This window comes from Indicator indicator, chromosome 6 (genome assembly GCF_027791375.1).
Source record: "Indicator indicator isolate 239-I01 chromosome 6, UM_Iind_1.1, whole genome shotgun sequence".
In the NCBI taxonomy this organism is placed as follows: domain Eukaryota; kingdom Metazoa; phylum Chordata; class Aves; order Piciformes; family Indicatoridae; genus Indicator; species Indicator indicator.
In genome coordinates, this window is record NC_072015.1 from 10842866 (window position 1) to 10855496 (window position 12631).

Genomic DNA, 12631 nt, shown 5'->3' on the forward strand with positions numbered 1-12631 from the left:
GTTCCCTGCCTCCCGCCGTCCACGTGAGCAGTCCGTTCCCGCCCCTCTGGGGAGACCCCGCCCCAGGGCGCGAGCACAGCTGCCTCACGCTCCCACCGCAGCCTGTTCTCCCCCGCCCTTTACTCCGCGCGGTGAGGGCGCGCGTGGACAGAGGCGGCAGGGGAAGCGACAGGCGGTGCCGTGGATGACGGCGGCGGAAACCCGCCGCCGTCTGTTTATTGCGATAGGGAGCAGGAGAGCGGACAGTTCCAGCGAGACCCGCCGCCGCCGCCTATCACCCGCCCGCTCCCAAAGTCCCTTGAACCCCTGCCGCATTGACTCCTCGCCGGCCCGGCCACTCCGAGGTGCTCAGGAGATGATTTCAGTTTCATGGCGGGCCAGCGCCGGCGGCAGAGTCGTCCCGCAGGGTCCCGGAAAGTGAAACCTGGCAAGAAAGATCCAGGTGAAGCGGCGGACAACGGGCAGCGCGCGGCGCTGCTGCGTGGCAGTTCCAGAGCACAGGGGGAGCTCGGACAACGCCTCAGTCTTGCTTCTTGAGGGCTGAGGCCTTCGGGGACCGAGGAACAGGCTTCAGCCTCATGCTTAGAGAAATTACTGTTGTGGCTTCAGTCTTAATTACACCCAGAAAGAACAATCATCTTTTCTTACTTACTAGAAGAAAATAACATTTCTAAAGCATTGGGGGGAAATGTAGGTCATGCATGTTTAAGAATTGCCTAAGTGCTTGAGCAGTTGAGTGCAAAGCGCAAGGGGGGCTAAAGGCTGCCTAGTTTAAAACCCAATACCTTTACCTGAATCTGTCCGTTGCAGGAGTAGCTTCCATGTTAAATTCTGCAACTGGCACTCCTCTGGCTGATACCTGAGGGGCAAACATAGCAGCAGGATACACCACTGAGGAGGTCCCAACCTGCAGGGACAAAACGAAAAATCACAAGTGTAGCAAGCTAGTAGTTAAACAGATAAAAACCAAACCAACCCACAAGGTTAAGGACCTTTCTTGGAACACTGGATGTGCAAACCCACTGAATTATGGAAGATCCCTATAGAAATAAAACCAAATCAATACCTCTATTTAGTGTCAGTGCACATGTGGCTATTTAACATAGCGTAAGAATCAGAAATTGCTCCTCTGATGCAACTCAAAGAAGCTTGCTTGTGGATTATAGGTGTAGATGAAAAAAAAAAAAAATGGTGAACTTTGCCTTCAAGGAAATGAAACAAGACACTTATTCTCTTACATGAGATTATTTTGTGAAGGGTACACACTATTCTGAGCAAGTGTTTTGGTCAGCAGTCTGGAATCTATAAGGCATGTAAACAGCCTCACAAAAAACACAGCACACAGAATCATAGAACTGATTTGGGTGGAAAAGACAAAGATCTAAGATCATCAAGTCCAACCGTTGACCTAACAACCACTATGGCCATTAAACCATATCCCGAAGTGCCATGTCTACACAGTTTTTACCACCTCCAAGGACTATGACTCTACCACCTTCCTGGGCAACCTATTCCAATGCCTAACCACCCTTTCAGTAAGGAAATTTTTCAGAATATCTAATCTAAATTTCCTCTGGCACAATTTGAAGCCATTTCTTCTCATTCTATCACTTGGTACTAGGGAGAAAAGAGTGACCCCCACCTTACAACATACTCCTTTCAGGTAGTTAAAAGAGCAATGAGGTCTCCCCTCAGCCTCCTCTTCTCCAGCCTAAATAATCGCTGTTCCCTCAGCTGCTCCTCATTAGACCTGTTCTCCAGGCCCTTCACCAGCTTTGCTGCTCTTCTCTGGACACACTTCAGCAACTCAATGTCCCTCCTGTAGCAAGAGGCCCAAAACTGAACACAGTATTTGCAGTGCAGGCTCACCAGTCCTGCTGATCAGGCTATTCCTGATACAAGCCAAGATGCTGTTGACTGCTTGAACCATCTAAGCACACTGCTGCCTCATGTCCAGCCGGCTGTCAACATAACCACCTTCTTACAATATTTTGTCACTTTTTAAAAGCTGAGCATTAAAACAATTCTCAGTTTCACTGTTTGACAAATTCAACAGCTAAACAGTGTTTGCTAACCTCAAACACTTCAGCTTCTAACATTTGTCTGCACCAAGTGCAGATTGTAGATGCCAGCTCAGCAAGATACACATGCTGAAGCTGTTACCTTCTGAGAAGCACATGCACATTTTCACACTTCATGGTCGGTCTTCTAATGTTTTACATTTGACACTACAGAGTCCTTCAGGGGCTTTAATTCCTGTGAGGAAGTACAGATGCATCTCCTTTACCCAGGAGGTAACAACCTCTTTGGCATGGCTTCCCTTCCCATTAAGAGGTTAGGTAACAAAAGTGTCACTCACTACCAAGCAGAGGTCACAGATATCAAGCTCTTTTTCAACTGCAGTGAGAATGTCAGGATCCAGGGCTTCACCAAACCACACAACATGGGGACGGAGAAGCCCATTGCAGCCCTCCTCCTCGCACCTGTTTAAAAACCACAAAGCAACAGTGTTAAACCCATTTTGAGCTACAAAACAGCAAGATAGTTCTTGCTCTCATGTGGGCATGTCTTATCTGCCATCTTTATCCCATTTCTTTCACAGCTCTCCTCATATGCTCCTTTACCACACATAAGGCGGAAGGCAGCTGATGCCCTGCTACAGGTGTATTGGATGTACACAGAACAGGTTGCTGAACAAGTTGTTCAAATTAAATACTTCATCCTATCTTCCCCTTACTCAGCTCCTGAATTACATGAAACTTAAAATACAGTATGTGCTACCGAACTCAGCCTCCATCAGTTCTAACACACTGGCCAACAGATTTTTAAGGAGAAAGTAAGCTGAAAGGCAGAAGCATGGTATTAGCCTCTTTTCCTTAGGAACCAAATGAAAAATATGGTGGCTTCTTGCATTTGCAGCTAGCTTCAGCCATTATAAAAAAAGCACCACAGCACATTTAATGGCTGCAAGGACTATGGCAGCAAGGGCTACAACCGTTGTACCCCAGCACGGCATTCCAGATTGAATTAGAGTAGGTACCACCTGAAAAGTTATAAAACATTCGCTCTGTAGCACTTGGTTTATTATTGTAGTTCTCCTACTACTCCACTTACTATAAATCCCACAAATTTAGGCATGTTTCAGCTTGAAGCTCAAGCACATAAACATGCAATCCATTTAGCATCATGGTCAACTTCTAGAACACACTCTTGTTGTCTGCTGCTCCTCCTAACTTTAGACTCAGTTCTCTGGGGCCAAGTTCCACGCCTTTTGCTCCTGCAGAACACCTCCATGTCCTTCCAAAACTAGCTGAACAGTAATGCAAGCCTTTGAGATGCACAAAGCATGAAGGGGTAACAGCAAAAACTGTAACAGTCCATACATACTGAGGAAGGTCCTCAACTGGAATCGAGGCATCTTCTGTTTCAGGATCTGGAGCCCTGAAGTAACAAAATTGAAATAATTTTTTATTTATATAACTTCAGCCAACTTCAACACCTACTACAGCACTACAACACCACATAGGGCAGGCAAGCATTTGTCCAGAATTGTCCCAGAGCTAAGCAACTGCAATAAGCAGAAAAGGCAGAGTGAATATTTGTGTAGCTATCTAAAGATCTGGTGAAATGCAAAGGGGCTACAAAACTAAAAATCTATGAGTATATGGCTGTCCCATCACCCCACCTCCCTTTTTAATTGTGAAAGAAAGAGGGCAGCTATAAAAAGGGAGACTGAAAAATTCTTCTGCAACTTTTTGAACTGCAGAAAACTCTTAGAACTGATGCTCCCCACTGACTGTCTCACACATTTGTATTTTGAGAATCTTAGAGATGAGCTGAAAGAAAAAAAAGTTACCAGGTGCTCAAGAGATGCAGAAGAGGACAACCCATCTATTGATGGGTGATGACTGTCCAATTCAAAGAATAAGCATGAGATATAATGAAAAAAAACTCTGAAGGTAAAGAGGATGAGAGCAAACATATGTTCTCAATTAGTACAAGTACTTGAAGTGCAGTGTGAGGAGTTTCAGATGACCTGAGATTGTTCTAATTAAAGCATACACAATGTTGTGCTAATTTGGAGGTTAACATCATCCACAAGATGGTATCATGTGCTCTCACTGAAGTCACCAAACATTTGAAACCTTTACATTTCACAACAGTTGTATAAATTTAAGCTACTAAAGGAAAATGGGGTAGTTGGCTTAAACTGCTGCATGCTCCTAAAATGGCTCCCATTTCTAAGTAGACAATCCAGAGTGTTTAGAAGGCAGACCTTACCCTTTCCCGGCCAATGCAGGGCATATCGGACTCTTGAAATTTGCAGCTACGTTTCCACAGTTGGTGCATCGAGTTTTAAATAAACTACCTGAAATGCACAAAGAGAAAACACCAGGGATCAGGTGACTGCTCCATGATACAGCTGTACCAGCAAGTGGTTGTGTTCCTCCCAGACAGTCTTTATTTGACTCTGAAGACTACATCTTGTGGGTAACTTACTACCTGAAGGTAACAGCCAAGTGTTGAAGACTGGCAATATTATCATGGCGTCATAGAACATTAGAGGTTGGAAGGGATCTCCAGAGATCTTCGAGTCCAACCCCCCTGCCAAAGCAGGATCACCTAGGTTAGTCTGCACAGGAATACATCCAGGTGGGTTTTGAAAGTCTCCAGAGAAGGAAGCTCCATAATCCCCCTGGGCAGCCTGTTCCAGTGCTCTGTAACCCTCACTGTAAAGAAGTTTCTCCTCATGTTGAGATGAAATCTTTTATGTTCAAGCTTGTACCCACTGATCCTTTGTTATTATGCACCACCAAAAAGAGATTGGCCCCATCCACTTGACACCCAACCCTCACATATTTATAGACATTGATGAGATCCCCTCTCAGTCTTCTCAAGACTAAACAGCCCCAGGCCTCTCAGTCTCTCTTCATAGGGAAAATGCTCAAGTTCCCTAATCATCCTTGTGGCTCTCTGCTGGGACTCTCTCCAGGAGATCCCTGTTTCTTGTGAACTGGGGAGCCCAAAATTTGACACAGTATTCCAGGTGTGGGCTCACTAGGGCAGAGTAGAGACGAAGAATCTCCCTAGACCTGCTTGACAGTATTGTACACAACACATACTCATGCTTTTGCTCAACAACCCAGCACTATCAGACAAAGCCATTTCAGCTAAAAGGCTGAGGTGAACAGCAGCAACAGTCCCTCTAAGCTATGATTCATCACCTTGTTCTACTTCACCACATAAGTAATAATGCACCCTTGTAACAGTGTTTCAGAGGAAAATCATTATTTACCACTGAGGGAGATGATTTCTGCTTATTGCTTTTCCCCTTAAATTAGAAATTTTCTTAAATACATAACCCAAATACATAAAATACATAACACACCCCAAATAACTTCCCCCCCCACCAAATTAACAATCCTCCTGAAATTTAATACATAAAAGTTAACATTGTTTTGGTTTATGCACTTGTAGCATTAGTAACATGCTGTAGAGATGTGCAGTATTACCAAAAACTTAAAACTGTTTCTGTTCTGTAAAGAATAAGGAGACACAAAATTAAACTGTCCCCAAAGCTGCCTCCCTAGCTCCACAACTGCAAACAATTTGTACAGGTTTCTCGTGTCCAGATCATAACATGGCAGTAGGAAATTCCATTTAAACCTTTTGTGATACTGAAGTTAAAAAGCACCATAGTGCTGGACCAGGATGCTCTGTTCTGGGAGACCTTTACTCTTCAGCAGGGCCTGTGGACTGGAGAAAGAAGGGGTGGGGGCACTGTCTCCACACTTGTGTATTTCCTCAGATCCAAAAGCCCTGCTAACCCCCATGTGCTGCACCTGCATGTTTAGAGAGACAGATTTCTTTTGTCCCAGTACTCATCCTGCTCTCTCTTCTCTCCTCCAGCTTTGCCAGCCTGTAGCAGAGAGGTAAGCTGATTCTTACCATGAATTTCTAAGAGGTGCTTAGTGCCTGCCTTTCTGTGTAGTTCATCAATATTCTGAGTAATGACCACGACACTCCTTCCTTGCTTGCTCAGTCGCTTTTCACACTCTGCAATGGCAATGTGTGCAGGATTTGGATGTTTACTCAGCATCACTTCCCGGCGGTAATGGTAAAATTCCCACACACGAGAGGGGTTTCGCGCAAAGGCTCCTGGAGTGGCCAGGTCCTGGAAAAGACAAAAATTCATTCTGCCAACAGAAAGGCCAGAAAATCCCCTCCCCAAATAAGCCTGATAAATGACTGCTATTTACACTGTTACTAGCATAAAACAAAAGCAGATTATTTATGATCAGATGCTGTGGCTAGGAATATAGTTCAGTAGCTGTTATGAGGGTAAGGCAAAGTGTCTTATCACATGAGGAAATAACTGGTATCAATAGTGCCGTGTGTGCTTTCACACAGTACACTCACTTGGACCATCTCTGTGCTGCCCTACCAAACTATTATGAGTTTAGTACAGCACCAAGGAAGATGAGATAATTCAATCCATGTAATTTTTGGCATTCAAAAGTCTTTTTCACAGTACACATAAACCACAGCATGGTGCAGATATATTTATTTTGCTAGTAGTTTCTTTTCTACCTTAAGTGCAACACAAGCCAAATTACAGCCATTGGCAAAATTGTCATGGGTTGAGTTGAATCTACTGTTCAGGTTCAATCCCATGTTACTGGCATGGCAGCTTCAAAATGGAAGTGCTGGCTGGAGCAAAGTATTATGGGTCTTGAAGTTTGGATTTTAACATGTCGCTTCCTGTTCCGGTTGCTACTTCCAGTTTCAGGATTTTGGGGTGTTGGTCTTTCTCTTGGCTTCATCACGGGGTGGAGGAGGAGGTTGTTGGCTTCTGCTGCTCCTTCTGCATTTTCAAAGAATCACACAGAATCACAGAATTGTTAGGGTTGGAAGAGACCCCAAGGATCATCTAGTTCCAACCCCCTGCCATGGGCAGGGACACTTTCCACTAGATCAGGTTGCCCAAAGCCACATCCAGCCTGCGGTGTGTTCACTATGTTGATGTATTTGCTTTCCATGGGCAGCTGGAGCAAATATGCCAGGGTCCTCCTTATATTCCCTCTGGTGATGTGCATCATCCCAGAGCAGTGGCTTAGAGCTGTGCTCTTGCTGTGCTGTTTACTGATGGGCCAGCTTGCTCTAGTTTCATCCAGAACAGAAAGTCCTGTATTGGTCTGAATGCCCAAGAATGCCACTGAGATACCTACCTCAACGCCAGATAATGATGAGTCGCAGGGTGTGTGTGAGCATATGAGTAAATTCTTAAGGCCAGTGGTCCCCTCTGGTGGTTTGGAATGTCACCCCTGAGCAAGTGCAAAGTCCTGACAAGCTGGTGAAATGTTTAGAAAAAGTCTGTTGTCAGCCTGGAAGTTCCCAAGAGACAAATCATTGCAGTGTGTTGGGGCCTGGCCCATGCCTATTGAGCCCTTCTCATCACTGCCCCAAGTTCTCAGGGGCAAGAGAAGGTCTCTGGGCTACAGACAGACCAAGAGGCACAGCAGTTGCACCAGAGAACCATCCTGTGCCAGTATCAGCTACCCTTGTACAGAAACAGAAGTATACAAGGAAAGCACAGTTTGCTTTCACTTGGAGGGGTGGAAGGAGCCACTGGAATTGACTGTCATGGATTGAATTGAACCTGCTGTTGTTACTCATACCATGCCACAGTCACACCAGCTTCAGAAAGTGAAAGTGCTAACCAGAGCAAGGTATGGGGCTTGAAGTTCAGATTGCAACATAGGAGGCTTACTGTTCCGGTTGCTGCTTCTAGGTTCCAGGTTCTATGAGTGTTGTCTTTTCCACTGGGATGGCAGTGGGACAAGGAGGGATGAGGGAATAGTTTTCTGGCTTGGGCTTTTGGCTTGCTTGCTTCTGCTTGCTGCTGCTTTGCACTGTGCTTTTTCTGCAAATAGGCTAAGGTGATTATGCATTTTGTACCATGTTCATCTGATTTTTGATCATTAAACTCTATTCTTCTCTCACTTTTTTTTGGTCTCAATCCCAAGTTTTTGTGTGCTATTTTTCTTTACTTCTGTGTTGGGAAAATAGCCAGGTTAACCCACTGGTTCTGATTCAAACCATCACACTGTCCCAGTAGTGGAAACATAGTCCCCCATTTGGACTGGTCATGGACTGATCTAGACTGCATGGAACAGGGTGGAGCTCCAGAACATCTGCAGTAAGAAGTCTTCTTTATACTGCAAAGGGATGGACAGTAACTGATGCATGATGTGTGTTGTTTGATGTTAATTGCTGCTGGTCATGATGCAGATGGTATAGAATAAGGGTGGAGAATGTCATGGGTTGAGTTCAATATGCTGCTGTTATTCAAAACCATCCTGCCATTGTGCCAGCTTCAAAGTGAAAGTGCTTGCTGGAGAAAAGTATTATGGGGCTTGAAGTTCAGATGGTGACATGAGAGGCTTTGTGTCCTGATTGCTGCTTTTGGGTTCCAGGTTTGGGGTGGTGTGAGTTTGCAGGGGGTTTGGGTTAGCTTGCTAGCTTCTGCTGCTGCTTTCTGCGTTTTGCTGTGCTTTTTCTACAATTAGGCTAATGTAATCGTGCATTGTATTATCTCATTTTTCTTATTAAAGCTCTTCATCTGGACTCTTTATCTCAATCCAGAGTTTGTTTTTGTGGGTTTTTTGTGTTAACTTTCCCTCACTTCTGTGTTGGACGGAAACAGGTGGTTAACCTATTACAGACCATTATGGGAAACCAAGATTAAAAGAAATTTTGAATTAAAAGACTTTTTTTTACTGTGAGGGTGCTGGAGCACTAGAACAGCTGCCCAGCCTGGGCAATCTGCTCTAGTTGAACCTGCTTTATCAGGGGATGGAACTAGATGACCTCCAGAGATCCCTTCCAACCCCTATGATTCTGATGTGATTCTGTAATAAAAACTAATTAGTATTATTGGTTCTGCCCTTTATTGTTTTGGTAAATGGTTCTTAAGAGTTTAAAACAGTAAAGGCCCCACATGGTAGGCAAACAGTAAGAGTGTCAAAAGATAAGCAAACAGCTAAACTGCACAAGAATGGTACAAAGACCAAGAGCTGTCTGTAAGAACAATATTTTTCCCAAACATCAATAAACTAAACATGAGAAAAGATGTTGCAGTCGCACAAAGGAGATGTCCAGGACATGGAGAAGAGCTGCATACAGGACTGTAGGGAGAGCTCAAGCTCTTCCACCTAGGTTCTTGTGATTGTTCCCACTCACCTACCTGATGGACAGCTTTGCAGATGTGTGCCACCAGTACATACCTGGGCTTGCCACTTTCTCCAGAAACCTCCAGCCCCTCTGAAGGTAGGAACTCCACTCTCTGCACTCACACCAGCTCCTGTGATAATGGCTATATGCTTTGCTTTGGCAAACACTTCTCGAAAATCAGCCATATCTGTGTGTGGGGAGGAAAAAAACAGCTGCTCAAACTTGGACTTACATATGTAAGAGACCAGACAGACAGTGCTTGCAAACTCACACATCCAGAAATGGCTTCCACATACACCTCCCATGGCTTTAATTTCAGAATACTAATTTGTTTTGATATTCCTGCATACTGGAATTTGAAGGGCAAATTCCTGGAGATCCTCAAAAATGCATCTGAGCAACCTCAGTAGAGAGAGTTTTAGTGAACCATGGATATACTCAATATATGAAAGACAGAGTCTTAAACTAAACCCCATACTAGATGCTATCTTGATAACACTGTTGCCACCGCCACCCAAAACCAGTTTGCTTCCTGATTGTAAGGCAAGATCCTAAGATGAAAATAACTCTACATTTAGTCACCAAGTATCACCTTTAAAATTAAGGTAATTTGGGAAAAGGCATTTCCGTCTGAGGGATCTTGCCCATTTTCTAGGTTTGCAATTGTTTGGTTCTGGGTTTGGTGTTTTTTGTTGGGGTATCTGTTTTGTTTTGTTTTGTAATGAGTATTTCCTCCACTTTTCCTGCATGGTAAAATAAAGTACATTGAAAAAGAATGGGCAATTTTCTTTGTGATTTTTCTAAGAATCAAAACAAGATTAAAACAGAACAGGCTACCTAAAGAGACACAGGCTTTTAAAAACTCTTTTCAGGTTTACCCAGATATTAATTTTAAAGCAATAGATTTTAGAATCACAGAATGGCTGAGGTGGGAAAAGACCTCTAGAGGTAATCTATTCCAACCACTTCTGTTCAAACAGACTTTCCACGACTGTGTCCAGTGAAGTAGCTTTTGAGTATCCCCAAGGATAGACACTCCACACCCATTCCAATGTTTGATCAACCTCACAGTACAAAAGTGCTTTCTTGTGTTCAGATGCAATCTTGTGTGCTTTCTATCTATTGCCTGATGTTCTGTCACTGAGCACTATTAAGAGGAGTCTGTCTTGTCTTCATTCTTTCCCATCAGTTATTCTCATGCACTGCTAAGGTGTCTCTGCTCCAGGCTGAACAGTCCCATCTCTCCCAGACTCTCTTCATATGTCAGATGCTCCAAGCCATTAATCATCTCAGTGGCTCTTCACTGGACTCTCTCCCGTAAGTCCTTCTCTCTCATACTGGAGAGCCTAGATCTGGATTCAGCACTACAGGTGTTTCACCAGCACTGAGCAGAGAGAAAGGATGGCAGAATGACCCTCTGATCTATCCACCACTCCTCACAGTTTTATGTCATCTAAAAACTTGCTGAGGGTACAGTCTGTACCCTCATACAGATCGTTAACAAATGTATTAAACAATATTGGCCCCAGTGCTGACTCCAACTGTATGCCACTAGTGACTAGTCTGCAGCTGAACTCTGAGCCATAATCTTCACAATTTACTGTGGTTTCATTGTGGCTTGCTTTGTTTGTTTTTTTAAACCAAAAGCAACAAGTTTCTATAAGAAGAGACAGTCACATGGGAAATCCGAAGACTCACAGCATGAGCTATAGAACTGATGCTGAATTCAGACAGCAGAAAACAGCAAATGCATGCTGGCTGCCCAACGGTTTGGGGATTTACTGCTAGGCATGTTTCTGAAAACTTAAGGCAAATCTACAAACTGAAACAAACAAGAGGATATTTACTACTGCTGAACAGAACAGGGCTCCTAGGGTTACCCAGTACCCTGCTCCTGAATGGTTACAAGGGCTCAAGGGCCTCCATAATTCTTGTACAAAGGAAGGAGATGTTTTATTGCTTATGAAAAGGCAATGCAATTAACTAGTGTACATTTATGTGCATACATTACTAAAAACATAGCACCAGGTGACCACACTGACCACAGCTACATAAGGATTTTTGAAACTACACATTATACAGATAGAGAAGATAAATTTTTAACATCTAGGAAAAAAAAATCCACTTCACACATAATCAGAAAATTCTGAAGAACGAGAGCTTTAAGATTATGGAGTCCAACTGTTAGCATTGTCCCAGTCTCTGTGCCCCCTGCCCTCCCATGCCCTCGCCTGAGGGATGGTTTGAAGTAAAAGGTCCCGGCTCAGAGGCCAGAAATGTTCTGCAGGAGTTGTTAGTGCCAGTGCAAGCCCAGAACGAAAACACAGAAGGAGCATTTAGCCTGACAGTTCAACTTGACAAATGCCATTTTCCTTGATCAGGTTTTAGAAAGAGAAATTTAAAAATACAGCATGTAGATTTTTTCTGTTACACAAAACCTTCTGGAAATTCAAACCTAGCTTAAAATCCTGTCCAGGATAAGTAAAGGAAACAAACAGATGTCTTACTTGAACTAGGACGAGCCATTTCCAATAGAAACTTCTGTTTCTTCGAAGAAGCAGCCTTAAACCCGCAATACGCTTGAGAAACCAACCTTCGAGCGCTAAAAAGACTCATCAGTATCGCTCGCAAGCGCTTCACCTGAGAGGAAACAGACGAATCACAAGCAGCACCTCCAATCTCGTTCCCTTTCCAAGTCACCAGCGGCCGCAGTTCTCCCCTGGGGAGGAAGCTGCTGCAGCAGCGATCTCGGCGGGCAGCGAGCCTACGTGCAGCTGCCCGCCTGCAGAAGGGCGAAGGGGAACCAGGCGGGCGAAAGGAGCCGTGCTGTGGGGGAGGCTGCGGCGGCCGCTGCCGCCTCCCCCTCGGCGCGACTTCCTTCGCTCGCGCAGTTGGCGGGCCCGCCCCGGGGGCCGCCGGTTAGCGCGTCGCCGCCGCCGGTTACTTACCTCAGTGGCCCTGAGCTGGAGGCGTGCGGCGCCGCACGTCCCGCCCTAGGTTTTACGGTGGGGCTGGCTCTCGCTTCGCTCCGCCCCTCCCTGCCACGTAATGGCAGAGCCGAGACGTATTAGATTCAATTACACGCGAGTAGGTCCGAGAATCACAGAACGGTGCGGGGTGGAAGTTCTGGAGATCATCTAGTCCATCCCGCTGCTACAGCAGGGTCACCCAGAGCGTGTTGCACAGGATCGTGTCCAAGTCGGTTTTGGAATCGGCCCAGAGGAGACTCAACCTCTCTGAGCAGCCTGCTCGAATGCTGTGTCATCCTCACAGGAAAGTTTTTCCTTATGTTCAGGTGGAAGCTCCTGTGTTCCAGTGTGTGCTGTTGCACGCTGAAGAGAGCCCAGCCACATCCTCCTGACCCCCACCCCTTAAAAGATCCCCTCTCTGTCCCAGA

General features: G+C 45.0%; 1 protein-coding gene across 2 annotated transcripts; it reads right to left on the bottom strand.

The window, feature by feature from the left end:
* Positions 1–303: 303 nt before the first annotated feature.
* Positions 304–11871, bottom strand: SIRT5 (sirtuin 5). 2 transcript variants are annotated; one of them, XM_054381754.1, is made up of 8 exons: positions 11742–11871; positions 9288–9421; positions 5950–6175; positions 4282–4369; positions 3388–3441; positions 2360–2483; positions 792–907; positions 304–424 (listed from the first exon to the last, which is right to left on the bottom strand). In XM_054381754.1, exons 1-8 carry the CDS (start codon positions 11848–11850, stop codon positions 349–351), a joined length of 927 nt encoding a protein of 308 aa, XP_054237729.1. In that variant the 5' UTR covers positions 11851–11871; the 3' UTR covers positions 304–348. The 2 variants fall into 2 exon arrangements, with proteins under 2 accessions (XP_054237729.1, XP_054237730.1); XM_054381755.1 differs by lacking the exon at positions 3388–3441.
* Between the last annotated feature and the right edge of the window lie 760 nt (positions 11872–12631).

What these genes read in the sequence shown, in the direction of transcription:
- SIRT5 (XM_054381754.1), bottom strand. Translation starts at nt 11,850, where the DNA reads ATGAGTCTTTTTAGCGCTCGAAGGTTGGTTTCTCAAGCGTATTGCGGG. An exon ending in CCTGCATTGGCCGGGAAAGG is followed by an intron (nt 3,442 to 4,281) that starts GTAAGGTCTGCC and finishes TTGTTACTTCAG; the next exon opens with GGCTCCAGATCCTGAAACAG. An exon ending in CCAGTTGAGGACCTTCCTCA is followed by an intron (nt 2,484 to 3,387) that starts GTATGTATGGAC and finishes GTTTTTAAACAG; the next exon opens with GTGCGAGGAGGAGGGCTGCA.